Source organism: Lynx canadensis, chromosome B3 (assembly GCF_007474595.2).
Source record: "Lynx canadensis isolate LIC74 chromosome B3, mLynCan4.pri.v2, whole genome shotgun sequence".
In the NCBI taxonomy this organism is placed as follows: Eukaryota; Metazoa; Chordata; class Mammalia; order Carnivora; family Felidae; genus Lynx; species Lynx canadensis.
The window spans coordinates 131,850,235-131,872,128 of record NC_044308.2 but is presented as its reverse complement, the minus strand read 5'-3'; the positions used below and the strand labels follow the sequence as shown (position 1 = coordinate 131,872,128).

General features: G+C 40.2%; 1 protein-coding gene and 1 non-coding gene across 3 annotated transcripts in view; one reads left to right on the top strand and one right to left on the bottom strand.

The window, feature by feature from the left end:
• The first annotated feature begins 6,015 nt into the window (after positions 1 to 6,015).
• Positions 6,016 to 6,122, top strand: LOC115517326. The gene has a single exon (XR_003969790.1). It is a non-coding gene; the product is annotated as a U6 spliceosomal RNA (small nuclear RNA).
• A 9,412-nt stretch (positions 6,123 to 15,534) lies between these two features.
• TTC8 (tetratricopeptide repeat domain 8) overlaps positions 15,535 to 21,894 on the bottom strand; it is a 59,274-nt gene continuing 52,914 nt past the window's right edge. For both annotated transcript variants that reach the window (XM_030319757.2, XM_030319758.1), the window contains 2 exons: positions 18,988 to 19,071; positions 15,535 to 16,159 (listed from right to left, as the gene is read on the bottom strand). In XM_030319757.2, the coding sequence (XP_030175617.1) occupies positions 16,043 to 16,159; positions 18,988 to 19,071 (201 nt within the window). In that variant the 3' untranslated portion in view covers positions 15,535 to 16,042. The remainder of the gene's footprint in view (positions 16,160 to 18,987; positions 19,072 to 21,894) is intronic.

Sequence of the window (21,894 nt, the reverse complement as noted above, 5' to 3'; positions counted from 1 at the left end):
AAAAAAAACAAAACAAAACAAAAAAACCACAATAATAATAAGGGATAATAAGGCTGTCTTAGCTCTACTGTTGTAACAAAATACCATGCACTAGGTGGCTTAAAGAACAGACGTTTATTTACAGTTCTTGAGGTTGGGAAGTCCTAATTTAAGGTGCCAGCAGATTCCATTACTGGTGAGGTCCCTCCTCCTGGCTCACAGAAGTATGCCTTATCACTGTGTGCTCACATGGTTGAGAGAGAGAGTGGTGGTCTTTTGCTCTTCTCATCCTCATGACCCCATCGAAACCTAATCACCTCCCAGAGGCCCCACCCCCCAATACCATCATACTGGGTGGTTAGGGCTTCCACATATGAATTTGGTGGGGAGCACATTCGGTCCATAACAATGGCCTTGCACAGAAAGCATTCAACATGGCTCAGAACACCTGGTCCCTCTGGCTGTGGTGGTGTTGAGCCAGGACTTCAACATCCTGAGCAGTGTCCTCATCTGAGACATGAAGGGGAGGGACCAAACACTTTGCACAAGCTCTTCTGACTCCCAAATGCTATGACTTCATGAGCAACTAGTGCCTGGCTCCTGGTAATCACTCCAGAAACATGTCTGAATGAGTGATTACTTGGATCAGGTGCCCATAAAGAGAAAGAAATCCCCTCACCTCTACAAGCTTCCAGAGCCTGGATCAACAGTCACACTTTTAAAGGCAAAAGACATTATCCAGCTGCGGAGCACATTGTTAAGGTTTATGTGCCAGGTTGTCTTAGAGGAAGATGTTTCAACTTTTTCCTTTTAGCAATTCTCTTTACATAAACTCAAAAGGCAACACATTTTCCGGAACATATGATAAAGTTTATGGTTTCTTTTTTCTAGGCTTTTCCACAAAGCCTAATGTAACCCTGGCTAAGGAATCATCTTAGGTTCGTAGATTTCAGGGGCATCTGCTCTGGACCCCATGTTGATTTCATATTCCTTTTGGAGTCTCCTACAAACTCTGACATTTCCCATTTAACTCTCAGCCCAATTCCTAGTTATTTTAGGTCAACATCCTATGCTTTGGTTAACTCAGCTTGAAGCAAAGCTATCTCAACTTCAGATGAGATTTTCCACACATTTTGAGGATTTAACCATAGGAAATATGCCTATACTTCATATTTGAGTTATACTGAAGAAGGGATACAGTACAATACAGCGCCTAGCATAGTAAGGGTTTGTTGAATAAATAACTGCCATCTAAATATTCAAACCAAGACAAACCTTTCCCCGCTGTCCACTAATGTTCCTTCACCTGCCAGCCATTCCTGCCCCAGTTCACCACAAAGGCATGGGCCACTATTCACACAGATTCTGCCACATACATAATAGCCCTAATTCCTCCCAGCAGGCTTCTGTTACTGCCATGTGGACTTAACTGTAAACATGGCCCCTGGCTGCCTGTGTATTTTTCCTCTGAGTCAGAGCCCTTTATCAAGAACACAAAAAAGAGGGTGAGGAGGAGGTTCATTTTTCCAGGCCCTGTGGGGTGTGCAGCCGGTGACTTTCCAATTTGCAGAAGGGAACTTCAGTCTCTCTTTTATTAGTACACTTCCCCGTCATGACCTGCTGTGCCCAGAGCAGCATTCTACCCTCCATAACCTATCAAGATATTTGCTCCGAAGATTACCCGAAAATCCCCTTCCAGAGAAGGCTGGCCCCAGCAAAGTGATGGGAAATGACAGACTTCATTCGGAGAATTAGACCATTATACCCCATCTGCATCATCCTCTGTGGTGGGATGACTAGTGTCTTCCAAATATTCATGTCCACCCAGAACCTCAGAATACTGCCTATGTAGAAAAGGGTCTTTTGCAGATGTAATTGGTTAAGACAAGGTCATGTTGTATTAAAGTGGGTCCTAAATCCAATTACTGATGTCCTTATAAGAAGAGGAGAGGACACGTACAGACCTGAAGGGAAGGAAACCACGTGACAGTAAAGGTGGAGTCTGGAGTGACACAACTACCAGCCAAGGAATGCCAAGGATTGCCTGCCTTTGAGGAAGACTTCAGAGGCAGCAGAGCCTTGCTGACAGCTTGATTTTGGATGTCTTACTGCCCTGTGGGATCCCCTAAATGAAAGCATATTAAGATAAGACAACATGGTTCTAGATTTTGTGCCATGCCATTGTAGGTCAACAAAGGCTTGGACCTTTATGGAGGTTGGTGTGGATCGAGAGAAGGACGGAAAAGATGCCACACACTGGCTAACTGAGCTAGATGTTACCACGTTAAGACTGAAGGGTTTCAAATTACACAGGCAAAGTCTGGAAAACATTAGAGACTTAAATTGAGGATGCCTCTAAATATTAAGAATAACTACTAAAAAGACACAGATAGAACTTGTAAAACTCCCAAATCAGTAGAAAGAAGCTAAAGGGAATGTTCTCTGACTCTCCTCTGGGACACCTCAACTCCTCTCTGCCTTTCAGTTCTAGTGCCATCACCATGTGAGAAAGCCAGACCAGTCCTGCCTGGCCAAGGAATTGGCTACTCTGCTCCCAATTGCAAGGAGGGGAGAGGCCGAGGGGATGGGAGGGGAGGGGATGGGGATATGTTGTTTAAACCTGTCTGCAGATAGGGAGCAGATATGTCCAAGAGAGATCATGGGTCCTGCTGGAACCATAAAAATATGTCTATTCATGTAGTTGATCAATGCAGCTTACATGAGGCCCCATGAGTATAAAGATTGTTTCTGTATTTTATTTTTTTTTTAATTTTTTTAACGTTTATTTATTTTTGAGACAGAGACAGAGCATGAACGGGGGAGGGTCAGAGAGAGGGAGACACAGAATCTGAAACAGGCTACAGGCTCTGAGCTGTCAGCACAGAGCCCGACGCGCGGCTCGAACTCACAGACCGCGAGATCATGACCTGAGCCGAAGTCGGCCGCTTAACTGACTGAGCCACCCAGGCGCCCCTGTTTCTGTATTTTAAAGCAAATAGAAGATATTGATTTCCCAAATGGTATCTGCATAGCAACTTTTAGGATCTTCAGATTAATTTGCAATTAAAGAGAAGAATATGATCCCCCCACCATATATACACCTACACACACACACACACACACACACACACCAAGAAAACACTCCGCAGAACCCCAAAGGTGTAATATGTGTGGCACCATGTGGGCAGAAATGGATGTGTGAACAAAGCCAGCACAGAAAGTGTCTCGAAACACTTATTCATCCTCCCACCCCCTTCCAAACACATTGTGTTGAGTTTACAGCTTTGAAAATGTAATTAACACTTTTATTCATGGGAGAGTAGGCCCTAAGAATTTTAACAGGATGTACTAGAAACAGATTCAGATCTCAATGAGCAATGGTTGACCTGAAGGATAAACCAAGTATAGCCACCATTTTCTGGGCTCCTAGGAACCTGGATACCATCATGGGCTTAGGTCAACCTTTCTTTGAATCCTTCTGTCATTGTTGTCATATCCCTGTATCACATTTGAAAATTAAACTCCACCGAGTACAGCTCCAAGCATACCATGATGAAAGCCCAGAAAAACTATTTGAATAAATGGGATCTAAAGCTTTCTGTCTCTTTGCTGTGATAACTTCACCAGCCACACTCACGGTTTGGGGATCGGCAAGAGCAACGCCCTTGCCAAAGTGGCTGCTTTTATGGTATGAGCTTAGGGATGCCATGGAGCTCCTCTTGCCCCCAGATATCTCTCGGGTAATTCTGCCATAATGCCTGAAATCCCATGTAAAATTACACGTATTTTACTTAGGAGGGAGAAACATATAAACCTCCAACATTAAAGAGAAATCTGACATCATCTTGAGGGAAGACAGAACTGGCAAGTATTGGTGAAGGGACACAAAGGTCTAGAATAGGAGATACTGCCGGGCAGGGCAGGGCAGGACCCCAAGACCTGACTGCTGGGAAAGGAGGCAAGGTGAGCCAGAGCGGGAGGGGAGGCACTAAACAAGGCAAACTTCATCCACTTAATTCTTCTCCCTAGAGCTGAGAAAATAGAAGGATGGTGTGGGTACTGCTGAGGAAACCACAGGCTAAATTATAGACCTTCATCCTGGAACAACTACTTTGTGTGAAGATGTGAGGGATATATTATTTTTGTATTAAAACAAACACAGATATGCTTTGGAATTAGTTGCAAGAGCCACATAGCTATTTTAAAGACAACAAACCAGAAGGCTCCAGCTTCAAATGCCATGCTCACCATGGACTCTTGGGGTGACCTAGACTAGAACTTTCTCAGCTCTTGTCATCTTGCTTGCCCCTATGTCACTGTGCACCTGGAAAAGCTGCTTGCTGAAAATCTTCAAGGATATGAAACTAAGGAGCTTTGTCCTGGGAAATCAGTATCAAGACCTGAGAATCAGTACAGCCCTGAGAATACATGTTCTTTTCAATGGAAGTCGCTGAGAAATTTTTTTCTGATTGGAAATCCATTATAAAGGGGCATAAAACCAAAATAAGCCCTCTATAAACCTGGCAGGTCAGAATGGAAGGGATGTAATGCCTCCTGTCTCTGTTGCAGCCATTTGGGATTTTTTTTCTTGCTTCCTTTCCAACGAATGAACATCTTCCATGCTTATTCGGTGTAACGAAACTAAGACGTGCTCAACGCTGGTTGAGGAGACAACTTCCGGTCACAGGACTCCCTAGCCTGGGAAGTTTAAAATATTCAGCTTTGCCTTTCAGTTAGTGTCTACGCTATTAGCAGGCTGCATGGTTGGGAAAGTGGAAATGTATTGGTATAGTGGGGAGTAGAGGTATTTAAGTCCTCAAACTCTGTCTTATAAATGTGTGGCTATGGCAGGGGTGGGGGTGCATTATATGTCTCTGAACTTTGTGTTTCTCATCTGTAAGATAGAGATCCAAACTGCTGGACTGCTAGCCCCACAGGGTTGCTGAGAGTGTCAGAGAAGATCATGAAAGCACATTGTGGCTCATAGAACTCATGGAACTATCAGGACACAGTCTGATGGGAGACCTCTCATTGCGTGTGGACCATTTGTTGCATCACATCTTGATGTTTATCGCGTTCATGGAGAGCTGCCACCTTGTCTTCTACTTTTGCCACCTTATCTGTTCTTAACTGGCTGAAAGGAGACAGCACACCAAGAGGCTGAGATTCCCAGCTCTGCCTTTTACTATCGAGTGTCCTTGGACACAGTATGTAACACCCCTGAGGTTATCGCCAGGAAAATAGGAATCATGACTGTTAACTTGGGGAGTTGTAAAGATTACAAGCAATGAACAGTTAATACATAGTCATTACCTATCATTATGATGTCTTCTCTCCCCACCTCTGTTCACAAGTATTTCATGAGGATCTCAAAAGGTAATCTGGAGCCTTCAGTTTGAAGGCCTCTCTCTAAAGAAAGCTGGGACCCTTCCCATTGGAGCTTTACTGGACACCTCCCATTTGAGTGGTAGTAATAGGTGGATTTTTTTTTAATTTTTTAAATGTTTGTTTATTTTTGAGAGAGAGATAGAGAGAGTGAGCAGGGGAAGGGCAGAGACAGAGAGGGAGACTCAGAATCCCAAGCAGTCTCCAGGCTCCGAGCCATCAGCACAGAACCCAGTGTGGGGCTTGAACCCATGAACCATGAGATCATGACCTGAGCCAAAGTCAGAGGCTTAACTGACAGAGCCACCCAGCCACCCCTACGTGGATTCTTTAATAGCTACAGGTCTATTTGGATTATCTATTCTTGAAGGTGCTTCAATAGTTTGTGTCTTTTTTTTTTTTTGAGAGAGAGAGAGAGAGAAAGGAAGAGAGAGAGAGCATGCAGGTTGGGGAGGTGGGGGGAAGAGAATCTTAAGCAGGCTCTATGCTCAGTGTGTAGCCAGAGGCGAGGCTTGATCTTATGACTGTGAGATCATGACCTGAGCTGAAATCGGGAATCAGATACTTAACCAACTGAGCCACCCAGATGCCCCAATAGTTTGTGTCTTTTGAGGAATTTAAAGGTAAAGGTGCTCTTAGAAACCACCTGGCGTACTGGCTTCGGCAGCACATATACTAAAATTGGAACGATACAGAGAAGATTAGCATGGCCACTGCACAAGGATGACACACAAATCTGTGAAGCATTCCATATTAAAGAAAGAAAGAGAGAGAGAGAGAGAGAGAGAGAGAAAGAAAGAAAGAAAGAAAGAAAGAAAGAAAGAAAGAAAGAAAGAGAAAGAAAGAAACCACCTGGAAAATTGGTTCTCAAACTTTAGATACATCAGGCTACCCACAGCCTCCCCCTAGACTCTAATTCTAATGTTGTAACAAATATTATAATGGAAAAAACTGTCACCTGGGTAAGTATTACTGTTTTTATTTCCCCCGAATTCCTGTTTCATGAAATACAAAATATCACATAACCAGTAGCCCTGCGTTTGTTTTTTTTTTTTTTTAAGACAGCAATCTTGTTAAAACTGTTTGTTGCAAGCCATGATTAGTGAAGCACCATCTGTGACAGTCAGTGTTCTTTTCATGAGTTGGGACTATCTAGGCAAATTTTTATGCATTTGAGTGCAAATGGGAAAGAGAAAAGGGTGAAACCAAGCAGAGATGTGGCATATACTCTCTGATCAGATGCATGTACTGTGCAGTTGGGAAATTTTTATTTATTATCTAATGTAAATATATTCATTTTCACACCCTTCCTAGAAAACTTAATTTAAAATCTCTGTCTTTATCTTCTCCAACTGATCCTCAACATTGCCTCCAGATCAATTCTTACAAAACACCTGCCTCCTCTTCAACCTGAACTCAGGTAAAGCTTGAACTCCTTAACTAGGGAATCAAAACCTTCTATATTCTGGCACAAGAACAGACACTCGGATCAATGGAATAGAATAGAGAACCCAGAAATGGACCCACAAACATATGGCCAACTAATCTTTGACAAAGCAGGAAAGAATATCCAATGGAATAAAGACAGTCTCTTCAGCAAGTGGTGCTGGGAAAACTGGACAGCGACATGCAGAAGAATGAACCTGGACCACTTTCTTCACCGTACACAAAAATAAACTCAAAATGGATGAAAGACCTAAATGTAAGACAGGAAGCCATCAAAACCCTCAAGGAGAAAGCAGACAAAAACCTCTTTGATCTTGCCCACAGCAACTTCTTACTCAACACGTCTCTGGAGGCAAGGAAAACAAAAGCAAAAATGAACTACTGGGACCTCATCAAACTAAAAAGCTTCTGCACAGCGAAGGAAACAATCAGCAAAACTAAAAGGCAACCAACAGAATGGGAGAAGATATTTGCAAAGGACATATCAGATAAAGGGTTAGTATCCAAAATCTATAAAGAACTTATCAAACACAACACCCAAAAAACAAATAATCCAGTGAAGAAATGGGCGAAAGACATGAACAGACACTTCTCCAAAGAAGACATCCAGATGGCCAACCGACACATGAAAAAATGCTCAACATCACTCATCATCAGGGAAATACAAATCAAAACCACAATGAGATGCCACCTTAAACCTGTCAGAATGGCTAACATTAACAACTCAGGCAACAACAGATGTTGGCAAGGATGTGGAGAGAGAGGATCTCTTTTGCATTGTTGGTGGGAATGCAAGCTGGTGCAGCCACTCTGGAAAACAGGATGGAGGTTCCTCAAAAAACTAAAAATAGAACTACCCTATGACCCAGAAATTGCACTACTAAGCATTTATCCATGGGATACAGGTGTACTATTTCGAAGGGACACATGCACCCCCATGTTTATAGGAGCACTATCAACAATAGCCAAAGCATGGAAAGAGCCCAAATGTCCATTGACGGATGAATGGATAAAGAAAATATACAATGGAATATTACTCAGCAATCAAAAAGAATGAAATCTTGCCATTTGCAACTATGTGGATGGAACTGGAGGGTATTATGCTAAGTGAAATTAGTCAGAGAAAGACAAAAATCATATGACTTCACTCATATGAGGATTTTAAGATACAAAACAGATGAACATAAGGGAAGGCAGACAAAAATAATATAAAAACAGGGAGGGGGACAAAACAGAAGAGACTCATTAATATGGAGAAAAAACTGAGGGTTGCTGGAGCGGTTGTGGGAGGGGGGATGGGCTAAATGGGTAAGGGGCATTAAGGAATCTACTCCTGAAATCATTGTTTCACTAGATGCTAACTAATTTGGATGTAAATTTTAAAAAATAATAAAATAAAATAAAAATAAAATAAAGTAAAATAAAATAAAATTCTATGTTAAAAATTAAAAAAAATTTTTTTTTAATTTCCTTGTTCTATGTTCCATTTCTTTCTGTGCCTCCAAATTTTGTTCTCCTTCCCAGCCTACTCCTGCTGCTACTGCCCAACTCCCATTCAGACAAATTTATATTCTAGTGCCCCCCAAATATGTTCACGCACTAGCATTCCCTGGCCTCTCCCTAGCCCCTCTCTCCTCTGCTCACAGTACTACTCTGCCTGACATTAATATAGTATGGTGTATCTTTTCTTATACTTGTAACCTACTCATGTCTTCACATTTTAATGTGTGGTTTTTCCAGACAGTAGGTTTTGTGATTTGGCAGGTAGATTGTCCAATCTGAAAATCTCTGCCTTTTAGCTGAGAAAATTACGTTTAATTTAGACCATGCTATGGACCAAATTGTGCCCTCCCAAATTTAACCCCTGACAAGACTACCTTCCAGATAGGGCTTCAAGGAGGTAATTAAAGTTAAATGAGCTTTTAAGGGTGGGACATTAATTCAATACAGCCGGTACCCTTGGAAAACGAGAAAGACACACCAGAACTCTCTTTCTCTCTGCCACGTGAGGACACAGCAAGAAGGCAGCCACTCACAAGTCAGGAGGAAAGCTCTCACCAGGAACGGAATTGGCTGGCTCCTTGATCTTGGACTTCCCAGGCTCCAGAACGGTAAGAAAATAAATTTCTGTTGTTTAAGCCACCCGGTCTGTGGTGGGCTTGTCATGACAGCCATTTACATTTAATACAATTATTGATACGGTTAACTTTAAATCTACCATACTGTTTGTTTATAGTTTGTGCGTCTCTTCTCTGTTCCCTTTCTTCTCTTTTCTGCTTTCCTTTGTTCTCTGCATGGTACAAGCACACTGTTGTGGGATTTCAGAGGCAGGGGACAATTAGGGCGCACTGCCTGAGGGAGCTGGATCTGAAGGCGTCCTAAGCCTTGGACACACAGCTGAGGTTAGGAGCGTTCAAGGCTGAGAGAAAACCACACCTCAAAACCTTAATGCACTAAATATGTTGAAAACTAATAATTATGTTTGGCTGAAGTACAGGTGGCATAAAGGGAAGGCATGAAAAGTGCAGAATTCAAAGTAGGTTTGAACCTGATGCCAGGGGGATGCAAATAGTTGAGAGAGTTCAATTTATAACAAACTATTTGCCTTTAAGTTCTATGTATATTTCTTGAAATTTTTGAAAATTAGTAACTTGCCTAGAGATTCCTCAACCAACACATAACCGTGAAAGCCTTTTCATCGGAAGAAAATGCGCTTCTCTAACTTTTCCTTTATTTACTCTGCCAATGCCACCCAAAAGTCTTACTTGCACCTGGGTTTTACCTACACCTGTTTTCCTCAGAAAAGAGAAAGTGTAAGTCCAAATACAATATAGTAGGTAGCTCTTAGATATAAAACTAGCAGGAATAACTAAGTAATTCCTATAGGAAAAATTTACAAGTGTGTTTGATCTGCTAGGATAGGCTTTTAACATGCAAAAGGTCATCATTTCATGATATGAAACATTAAAACTTCCATTAATTTTTTTAAAAATATTGAGATATAAATGACATAGAACATGTTAGTTTCAGACGTACAATATGATGATCTGATATATGTGTATATTGCAAAATGATCACCGCAATAAGGAGTTAACATCACCTCACATAGTAACAATTTTTTTTCAATGATGAGGACTTTTAAAATCCACTCTCTTATTCACTCTCAAATATACAACACAGCATTATTAACTGTAGTCACCATGCTGTACATTATATCCCCAGGACTTATTTTATAATTGGAAGTTTGTACCTTTTGTTCATGTTTACCCATTTTGCCCACCTTCCATCCCCATTTCTGGTAAACCCCCCCAGACTGATTTTTTTTTTTTTAATCTATCGGTTCAGGGTTTTTTTAGAGGGAGGGGTAAGATTCCACATATAAATGATACCATATGGTATTTGTCTTTCTCTGACTTATTTCACTTAGCACAATTCACTCAAGGCTCATCTGTGTTGTTGCAAATAGCAGGATTTCCTTCTTTTTTAAAGCTGAGTAATGTTCCATTGTATACATAGCCCACATTTTCTTAATCCGTTCAGTGGACACTTAACATTGCTTCCATATCTTGGCTATTTTAAGTAATGCTGCAGTGAACATGGGGATACAGATCCCTTTTTGAGTTGTTATTTTTGCTTCCTTCAGTCAAATACCCAGAACTGGAACTACTGGATCATAGGACCACTCTGTTTTTAATTCTTTTAACAACCTCCATACCATTTTCCATAGGGGCTGCACCAATGTACACTCCCACCATCAGTGCACAAGGGTTCCCTTTTCTCCACATTCTCACCAACGCTTGTTTCTTGTAAGTTGATAGTAGCCATTCTAGCAGGTATGGGGTGATATCTTACTGTGCTTTTGATTTGCATTTCCCTGATGGTTAGTGATGTTGAACACCTTTTCACATACCTGTTGGCCATCTGTGTGTCTTCTGCGCAAAAATGTCTATTCAGATCCTTTGCCCATTTTTAATAAGATTTTTTTTTTGCCATTGTGTTGTATGAATTCTTTATATATTTTGGATATTAACCCCTTATTAGATATATGATTCTCAAATATTTTCTCCTGTTCGATATGTTGCCTTTTCATTTTGTTGATGGTTTTCTTTGCCGTGCAGAAGCCTTTTGGTTTGATGTAGTTCAACTGGTTTATTTTTGCTTTCGTTGCCTATGCTTTTGGTGTCCGATCCAAAAATTTGCGAAAACCAATGTCAAGGAGCTTACTGCCGGTTTCCTTCTAGGAGTTTTATGGCTTCAGATATTACATTCAAGTACTTACTTTGTTTGGACTTGATTTTTGTGCAGGGGTTTGATAGTGGTCCAGTTTCATTCATGCGACTGTCCAGTTTTCCTAACCCCATTTATTGAAGAGACTGTCTTTTCCCATTGCACATAGTTGGCCCCTTTGTCCTAAATTGATCATATATGTGTGGGTTATTTCTAGGCTCCTTATCCTTTTCCATTGATCTGTATATATGCTTTTATGCCAACACCACACCCTGTTTTGATTATAGCTTTGTAATATAGTTTGCAATCAGGATGTGTGATACCTCCAGTTTTGTTATTCTTTCTCAAGATTGATTTAGCTTTTTGATATTTTTTTGTAGTTCCATACAAATTTTAGGATTGTGAAAAACGTTTCAATATCTCTTTCTGTGAAAAATGTCATTGAACATTTGATAGGGATTGCAAATGAATTTGTAGATTGCTTTGGATAGTATGGGCATTTTAACAGTATTCCAATTCATGAGTATAATATCTTTCCATTTACTTACGTCTTCTGTGTTTTTTGTGAATGTCTTATAGTTTTCTTATAGTTCCAGTGTACAGATCTTTTAAAATTGATTATAGTTGGGGCGTCTGGGTGGCTCAGTCAGTTAAGCGTCCTACTTCAACTCAGGTCATGATATCATGATTTGTGAGTTCGAGCCCCGCATTGGGCTCTGTGCTGACAGTTCAGAGCCTGGAGCCTGTTTCAGATTCAGTGTCTCCCCCACTTGCACACACACTCTCTCTCTCTTTCTCTCAAAAATAAACATTAAAAACATAAAATAAAATTGATCATAGTGATGGCCGTTCAACTGTAATCATATTAAAAATCACCAAATGGTACATTTTCAAAGAGAGAATTGTATGGTATATAAATAATATGAATAAAAAGCTGTTATGTTAAAAAAAAACAAACAACTCTGGATTTGCTAAATGGGAGTAATTAGTGACCTCAATGGAAGGGCTCCCAGTAGTGGCTGGATTTGAAGCCAGACTGAAGAGGGTCAAAGAATAAATGAGATGAGGAAGTAAGCAACAAACATCACCTGCCCTTTCATGATGTTATGACAAAGGAGCTAGGGTTGTGCTAGAAAGGAAGAGACTTAAAGGGACCATGATTTTAAAGACAGAGAGAGACAGGGTGCCTGGGTAGTTCAGTGAGTTGAGTGTTCGACTTTTTATTTTGGTTTGAGTCATGATCTCACAGTTCGTGAATTCAAACCCCACATCAAGCTCTGCACTGAGGGTGAGGAGACTGCTTGGGATTCTCTCTGCCCCTCTCCCATTCACACTCTTTCTCTCAAAATAAATAAACTTTAAATTTTTGAAAATTAATTTATTTATTTGAGAAAAACAGAGTGAGTGGGGGAGGGTCATATAGCAGGAGAGATAGAATCCCAAACAGGCCCTGCATTGTAAGTGTGCAGCCCAATGCGGGGCTCAAACTCACAAACCACAAGATCATGACATGAACTGAGACCAAGAGTCAGGTGGTTAACTGACTGACTTACCCAAATAAATAAGTAAATAAACTTTAAGAGAAAGAGAAAAAAATTCTATAGAGAAAGAAATTGAAGCTATCAGAGCAGCTATCAGAGCTGCTATCTGAAATTGAAGCTATCAGAGCAGGTGAGAGGCAGTGGCCGTGACCATTATAAAGTGCTGGAGCCCATAGAAACTTGAGTTTCAAACACTGGAAAAGGGTCCACTTTATTTAAATACAAAAAAAAAAAATCTTCTTAAATCTGTCTAGGTTTGGCTTTTTCTTCCCTAGGATAATATGGTCGCTGTCTCCAGAAGTTTCTGTCATTTACGTTTCACCAGCAAACTACTCCTTACTAGTCAGGATGCAAGGAGGGTGAAGGATCACAGTGCAGGAAATATTATAGTCCCTAAGGATTATAATTTAACTTTTATTAATCCCTGTTCTTTCATCTCAAGAATTTGGCTTTAATATCAAGGACATAAAATCACAGCATCTCTCAAAAATGTTGCTTCTAGTCAGCCAAACATAGGACTAATGCCATGTATATGAAAAGATGTACAACTGTTTTCACATTGCTAAATAAAACTTTCCCCCTAATATCTGAGCCTAGGTAACTACTTTGGAACTCTGGAACATATCCATGGACCATTCCAATTTATATGTTCCCTAGAACTTAAAACTATCCAGTAATGGCCTTTAACAAAATTCAATTTCTGGGTTCTTTTCCAATGTTGAGTCCTACACAGAAGTTTGGAAAGCTTGTTGTTTTTCTGAATGCTTAAACTCAATCCCAGTTGAAAGCTCTTGATAGAAAACCCTCATGTTAATAAAGAGTTAGTGGTGGAAACCACATTAAAGATATAGTGATATGCTATCTTTATTAATTTTCTCATCTCGAGGCCATAAAGTCTGTTGGGTGCTCTGATGCTGGGACATACTATTCGGAAATGTAACAGAACAATGAGTAGGTTAGGATGTGACATATTTGGGAAGGAACTTCCAACCTCAGCAATTATTGTGCAGGCAATGGTCTTGCCAGATCCTATCTTCATCAGTGGGAAGCTGAAGTTAACTTTGCTCAGACAATTTGTAAATGGACTGAACACCTTTTTAGCCAGGGTAGAAGACAACTGTTAGCCTTCCTTCTATAGAGATGTTGGCACAGGTGCTTAGGTGGCTCAGTCGGTTAAGTGTCCGACTTTGGCTCAGGTCATGATCTTGTGCCTAGTGAGTTCAAGCCCCCGCATCGAGCTCTGTACTGGACATCTCAGAGGCTAGAGCCTGCTTCAGATTCTGTGTCTCCCTCTCTCTGCCCCTACCCTGCTCACTCATGCTCTCTCTCCCTCTCTCTCTCTCAGAAATAAATAAACATTAAAAATAATGTTGGCACAGAAGCCAGTTATGCAGTCCAGAAGTAATTTTTGTTGCGAAGATATATGTAGCTCTTGATGCACAGTGTTCTCTTATGCCATCATTCTGCCTGGAGCCATCCTGACTCATTCTTTGCATTGGTGTTCACATCGAATTAACATAAATTCAAGACGAAAATATCTTCATATTACCTTAGGAATACTGACTCATTTATTTTTTGCTGTTAATATTAGCTTATTACCCAATTTTACTAACGCATACGTCATTCATTTTAAACAGTAGTAGCTTTAGGGGCACCTGGGTGGCTTAGTTGGTTGAGCATCTGACTCTTGATCTTGGCTCAGGTCATGACCTCATGGTTTGTGAGTTCGAGCCCCGTGTTGGGCTCTGTGCTGATGGTGTGGAGCCTGGTTGGGATTCTGTCTCTCCCTCTCCTACCCCTCCCTCACTCACACTTGCACGCATGCTATCTCTCTTAAAATAAATAAACTTAAAAAGCAGTAGTAGCTTTATTTATAGAAGAAACACTAGGTGATTTCATATAAGGGGTAAGAGCACATCCTCAAGGACCACGCTGCCTGCATTTGAATCCCAGCTCTGCCGCTTATTAGCTTTATAACCCTGAGCATGTTAACTTCTCTGTGCTTCATTTTTCTGATAAGTAAAAGGAGAGTAACGGCACCTTCTAGGACTACAGTGGGAAGGAAAGGATTAATCCACATCAGGTACTTAGAATAGGGCTGGGTGCATACAACATCCACGGTAAATGCAAGCCTTTGCGATTACTTTTATTTTCGATTAACTAAGAAAATGACTCACGTTATAAGGTTTGAGCCTAGATATTGAATACAGTATTAAGACATGTGATCGTGCTTGAGGAAATTCTCATGAGCTAAGAAACAAGCGCTAGCATATATCCTGGGGAACCAAGAAGAGTAAAAGCACAAGAGTGAAATCTTGGGTTCTAGTCATGGCCATACCACCAGCCCACTGGGCTTCGCTTCCTTCATCTGGGCCGCCATGATTCATCTACGTCTTCTCTAAAACTCCTCCCAGCCTCTCATACTCCATAATGCCTCCAATTCACATCTTTTTGTTCTGTCAGCTAAGCAATCCTACTCACACAAATCTGAACAGAAACAAATAGGTATCTGTAAGTTAGTTTTCACAGAATTAAAACCTTTTTGAAAAATCACATGGATGGGTCCCAAAGTCCAAACTACAAATTTGGGTGGCTTTGTTCCTTTGACACATTTCCTTGTGTGAACACGTTAATGAGAATTCCACAACATGTAGGAGAGACAAGTTCAAGAGCCTTTGCAGGATTTTGCAATATGTGGTCCAGTGATCTGGCCTAACCCTCTCGGGGCTGACCGCCCATGGGACTCCGGGCCTGTGACTCCATTTCTAATCCTGATACTCTTCTATTGAAAGTGTGATATCCCATAAATAGCTTCTGAGGAAAATACAAAATTGGTGGTACATCATTTCAAGTAAAATTAAAATAATGACTTGATTTCTAAGATTACTGGACTTCGGAAAAAACTTGTTTTTTTCTGAGATAACTAAAATAAAAAATCATGGAAAATGACAGAATGATGGTGTTTTACACACTGATTTATTTTAAAGCATAATACATAAAATGTATAGTGTCTTACAAAGCATTTGATAAAGAGTTTTAAATACAATTTTAAGCTCTAAGTAAACTCTCTAACTGGAATATATATACACATTTTTAGCCATAAAAGTAGAATTTTTATAGCAGGTTTCGGACCTCTAAAGCCACATGCTAGCTAATGGCCAGGTCAGGGACATTAAAAATGTGCATTAATAAAAATTTGAGGAAATTCGTGAAAATGTTTCAGAAACATTATAAACAAACACGTACCATATAATGTGGGAAAAGTTTTCACGATCTACTTACAAATAGCACATCCTGTCTTAGAAAGTTGTTATTATAAAGTGTTCATTACGCATTCTTGTGCAAACCCCCATATGCCATCTTACTAATATCAAGCATGGCGTGTATATCCTATACATACAAGCACACTACTTTTTCCCTTGTGCAATGCCCCATCGTAAGAATATACTTGGTCTCAGGGACAATCAGAGCATAGCAAAATGCTGCTTTAACTGTTTAATTAAATGTTGGGTATCCACATGATCTGGAAATGCTGCTTCAGATTTCTGAGCAGCAACATAGCTTCTCTGGAGATCTCCAATCTGTAAGAAATACCAGAATAAGACCAGAAAAAAATGAGTAAGAAAGTCAAAAAAAGATGTGCTATCTGTACACTGTAGAAAATCAAAGGGGTCTTAAGGGTAAATCGCTCGATTATGCTCTTTGATTCTAGAACCCTTTCACCTAGATTACAATTCAGTCTTGTAAAATGTGAGAAATATAAAATAACCAATCATATAAATTCTGCTCCATTACAGCGGTCTAGTTATGAATTCATAAGCCTGTGTTTTCGTTTCCTATCACAGACAGTGTTATAAAAATAAAATAACATTTGCATACTACAACACCCAGCTCTATAGTGTTTCAGAATGTCTTAGGACAACGATTTGTAATGTGCCACAAAGACAAATTTTGGCTAGGGCATTATCTTCTTTTTTTAAGTTTATTTATTTTCAGAGAGAGAGAGAGAGAGACCGTGTGAGCAGGGGAGGGGCAGAGCAAGAAGGAGAGAGAATCCTAAGCAGGCCCCACACCATCAGCGCAGAGCCTGACCGGGGGCTGCAGGAACTCACAAACTGTGACATCATGACCTGAGCTGAAATCAAGAGTTGGATGCTCACCTGACTGAGCTACCCAGGTGCCCCTCGGGCATAATCTTTTAGACAGAAAATTCAAGCAAAAACTATTATATATAAGATACAATAATGGGCACTAGGGTGGCTTAGTCAGTTAAGTGTGAGACTCTTGATTTCACTTAGCTCATGATCTCAACAGTTCCTGGGTCGGAGCTCCGCCCTGGTCTCTGCACTGATGGCACGGAGCCTGCTTGGGATTCTCTCTCTCTCTCTCTCTCTCTCTCTCTCTCTCTCTCACTACTTCTCTCCCTGACCCTCCCCCATGTGCACCTGCATTCTCTCTCTCTCTCTCTCTCTCTCTCTCTCTCTCTAAATAAACCTTAAAAAAAAAAAGATACAATAACATGCTCAGGGAGGTTTTAAAGGGTGCCAGTGATGTGGGGGTTTTAGAAGTTTTTAAGTAATCAGTTGTCTCTGATTTTCAATACACTTTTGTGTTAAAGTCCAGTCCCAAAGAAAAGCACACACAGTATCTGGATCCATCTGAATAGACCTAGATTCATGCATGCGTTCATAAAAAAGTGAGAATTTTTTAGCGTGTGCACACACAAACCTAGATAATTCAAATCTGGCAGGGTTTTTTTTTTTTTTTTTGAAACATATAACGCATATTAAAAACATGAGTTTCGGGGCGCCTGGGTGGCGCAGTCGGTTAAGCGTCCGACTTCAGCCAGGTCACGATCTCGCGGTATGTGAGTTCGAGCCCCGCGTCGGGCTCTGTGCTGACAGCTCAGAGCTTGGAGCCTGTTTCCGATTCTGTGTCTCCCTCTCTCTGTGCCCCTCCCCCGTTCATGCTCTGTCTCTCTCTGTCCCAAAAATAAATAAACGTTGAAAAAAAAAATTTTAAAAACATGAGTTTCTTTTTTAAAAAAATCATAGCATTTCTTTTTAACATACCATTTTCTCTTACAGAAAGTATAGCCTTCTGTGTAAAGAAATCTCTCATTTGAGTTATAGATTATTAAAATGTGATATGGGAAAGGAAGGTATCAACCCTTTGTGGTTTAACTAAGTGGCAGCACAGTGCAGTGCAGTGGAAAACACCTGGGCATCGTTGGGGTCTGGATACAAATTCTGAACGTGCCATGGCCATGTGACTCCAGGGGAGTCTTTTAAGCTCAAGCAGCCCTGGGTTCCGTTAGAATGTAAGCTGCATGAAGTAGACGTTTTGTTTTATTCACTAACATCCTGTGCCTACAACAGTGCCTGATACATAGTAGAAGTTCAGTAAATGAACCAACAGTTGTATAAAAACACGAGTCAGGAAGGTGAGGGAAATGTACGTGGCAGGGTTGTTGGGAGAACTCGAGATGGTGTATAGGAGCACCTGGAACAGGGGCTAGCACTTACGAGCACTCAAAAATGACGACTTCTATGGGGCGCCTGGGTGGCTCAGTCGGTTAAGCATCTGACTCTGGATCTCGGCTCAGGTCTTGATCTCACAGTTCGTAAGTTCAAGCACAGAGCATGCTCAGGATTCTCTCTTTCCCTCTCTCTCTCTCTGCCCCTCCCTCCCTCTCAAAATAAATAAACTTAAAAAAATAATGTTTAAGAAAATGACAACTTATTTCCAAGCAGAAATGCAAGTTAGGATAGCTTGATGTTCGTGCTATAAAAAATGACATTTTTATAATGTCTTCTGGTCTATAAAGAGTCTTTACACAGCAAATATTTTTAGCCATTTCCTTACCCTTGAAACTCACCTTTCTTCCATGTTAAAAAGAAAGATTTCCAAGTAAAACTTATCAGATACTTTTTATCTGTTTTTCCTCTTGTTATTGGAAACGGTGCTCCTTTTAGCTCTTGGTTATTAACTGACTTGTAACACAGTATTAACAGTTGTATTTTCCCCACATTGTTCACCCATATCCCTAATTTTATAGCAATAATGACAGACAGGATTTCTTTGCAATAAAAGCCAATTACTAAATCCTTCCTCAACCAGGCGTTACTTAATGAGTATTTTTTCATGACTAAATATCATATTTTAAAAATAAAATAATTCTGTAATCTATAACAGATCATCTATAATGCAATCTACAATATTAAGTTTAGTCCATATCCAGTGATAAATTTCTTTACAGTGTATCAAACTATCCCTTCAAGTGAAAGACATGTGTATATAATGTTTAAAAAAATCGCTTCTTTCAAAACGTTAGAATTTCCTTATCTGTATTTTAAAAACCAAGAAAAAGAAACAGATCAGATGAGGAATTGATAAAGAAAGAAAATACCTTATCAGAGACCGTTGCAAAATTAAAATGTGGCTCGTACATATGGGGTGCTAAGGATGAGGCAGTTTGTAACAGTGCTCTTGCCTGTATTTAAAAAAAGAAAAAAAGGAAAGAAAAGAAAACCAAGGATACATGAACATCTATCAGCACTATATTTGTAATTATGGGTTTTTTTGTTTTTTGGTTTTGTTTTTGGTAAAAGAGTCTTTTATCCAAGATAGGACCTTAATAAACATGATCCTGTGATAAATACAGATGACACGCCTCATGAAACACAACTTACCGAAATACAATACTTATATCTTGCCAAAATTATATTAATAATAAAATTGCTTCAAAATATGAAGAAAATTAAGAGTAGTTATAAAGTCAAGAATCATTGTTCTTGTAAAGTTCATATTTTAATACGACAAATGAAAAGACAATCTTCTCAATGCAAAAAAAAGGCTTATTCTAGTTTTATTGCTGTTGATTGATTTCTTAGGCTTCTAATGACTCGTTCTCTGATGCTACAAAAAACAATTAAAAAAAAAATAGTAAATTTCTAAGCCCCAAGTTCTGTGCTGGAGAATGGTGATGAGCATTTAATACACTGTTGACCTCACAGTAACAAGTGAGTGCAACTGAAAATGACAAGCTCTCTGTCATCTCATGTACTCAAGAAGCAAAATTTGCATCGTTTTTCATCCCCTACAGGCTCAAACGATCATACATTGCAGGGACCACTGATAGACAACAGATGCTCACACATTCATTGTTAGAACCACAGACTCCCCCTTCCACACTGCTGAATATCCCTCCAACGTGTAACTAAACCCAAAACCTCCATCCATGACCTGTGGACAAATTGTGCACCTTTTTTTTTTTTTTAATGGAAAGTAACACATGGGATGGTAGATATTGATTTGTTTGTTTGTTTTATGATTAGCTATTTTTCTTTCAATTGATGTATAATTTTTAGTAATAAAATAGGGGTTAGCAGCATGAAATCTTTCACCAAAACATTTCAAATTGGTTGAATACTAGAGAAACTGTAATAAGTAGGAAACAAAGATCACTGACATGGGGACAGAGAAAAATCACAAAAGCACTTGCTTCATATGGAGATAGGTCAAGTTCCATGGCAGAATAAGTTCCCATTTGGAGTACAGTTGACCCTGGAACAACACGGGTTTGAACTGCATGGGTCCACTTGCATGTGGATTTTTCCAATACATACAGGACAGTACTATTAATGTGTGTTCTCTCCCTTATGATTTTCTGAATAACATTTTCTTTTCTCTAGCTTACTCTACTGTAGACTACATGTAACATACAAAATATACATATATATAACACACAAGATAACATATAGTACATATAACATACAAGACAATGTGTTGATGGACTGTGTACGTTCTTGGTAAGGCTTCTAGTCAACAGTGGGTTCTTAGTTAAGTTTTGGGGGAAGGTCAAAAGTAAAACTTGAATTTTCAGCTACATGAAGGGGTCAGCACCCCTAATCCTGTGTTGTTCAAGAGTCATCTGTAGTTAGTTTTTGTTTATAAAATACAAATCTGTCTTATTTGGGGGAACTGATGACATAAAGGTAATGTCCAAGGATGTTCATTTCCTTGTTTTGTTACAAGTTTATCGCTGTACTTAGGAGACCAGGTTAGAGGTTAACATTCCTGCCATGGTGTTCACTATGTCACTTACCTCCTGGAGTCCCTGTTTCTTCATCTCTAAAGTTCGGAATACAATACTTATCTATCCTCGATTGTCACTAGTACTGTATAAGTGTATTTAGCCGTTTAAACTTCTTTTTTATGATAAAGTGATTTTTTAAGCGTCTGCCCCGTGCTCAATACTATGCTACCAAGCCAAGTGCTTTACGTGCATAACCGGCGAATCCTCCCCAAACACCTGCAGGTTCTGTTATTAACCCCATTTTATATACTGTTCATTCATTTCACAAATACTGGCCCAGCACCTACCACCTGCCAGACACTGTTTTTGATGTTGAACATCTGGCAGCTGGAAGAGAAACAAGGTCCCTATTTTCATGTGGCTGCCATGCCACGTTACATATACATATGAACATATTTGATAAAATAAGTACTGTGAAGGAAAAAATAGTACGAGATGTGACAGTGGCGGAGGGCTCCTTTAAACCGATGTTTGAAATGACCTTTGTAGGGAGGTGGCAATTAAGCTAAGACTCAAATGACAAAAAGAAGAAAAAGTTGCCGCAGGATCTGAAAGAAGAACATTCCAAAGGCCGTAAAGTAAGAACAGGCACAGCGTATGTGCAGAGCAGACTTCTGGATGTGTCCAGAAGTCTGAGAGTTGGCAGGAAGGGAGAAGTAACAAAACATGTGGTCTGACAGAGAGCCAGAGGCCAGATGATGCGGGCCCTGTAGGCCAAGGTTTGAATCCATATTTCATTCCAAGCAAAAAGGAAAGCATTTGGAGGATGCTGAGCAAAGTAGTAGAAAATTATTGTTTTATTTGATTTTTTTTTAAGTAGGCTTCATGCCCAGTGCAGAGCCCAACACGGGGCTTGAGCTCACAACCCTGAGATCAAGACCTGAGCTGACATCAAAAGTCGGATGCTTAACTGACTGAGCCACCCAGGTGCCCCCAAATCTTTCTTGTTTAAAAACAAAAATCCCTTCAGCCGTCGTGAGGAGGATGTGTTATAGGGTACAATTACTTGCTGATGCAAGCAGAGACCAAAAGAGCAGCTAGGAGACTCCTGTAGTAGAGTTCAGGCAGGAGAGGACTACAGTTTGGAGAAGGGTGGCAGTGGTGGAGAAAAGTGGCCACATCTGGGATGTGACCTGGAGAAAGAACTGACAGGGCTTGCCAGACATGATGGGGTGAGGTGGCAGGAACTGAGCGCTTTCAAGGTTGGCTCTTAGGATT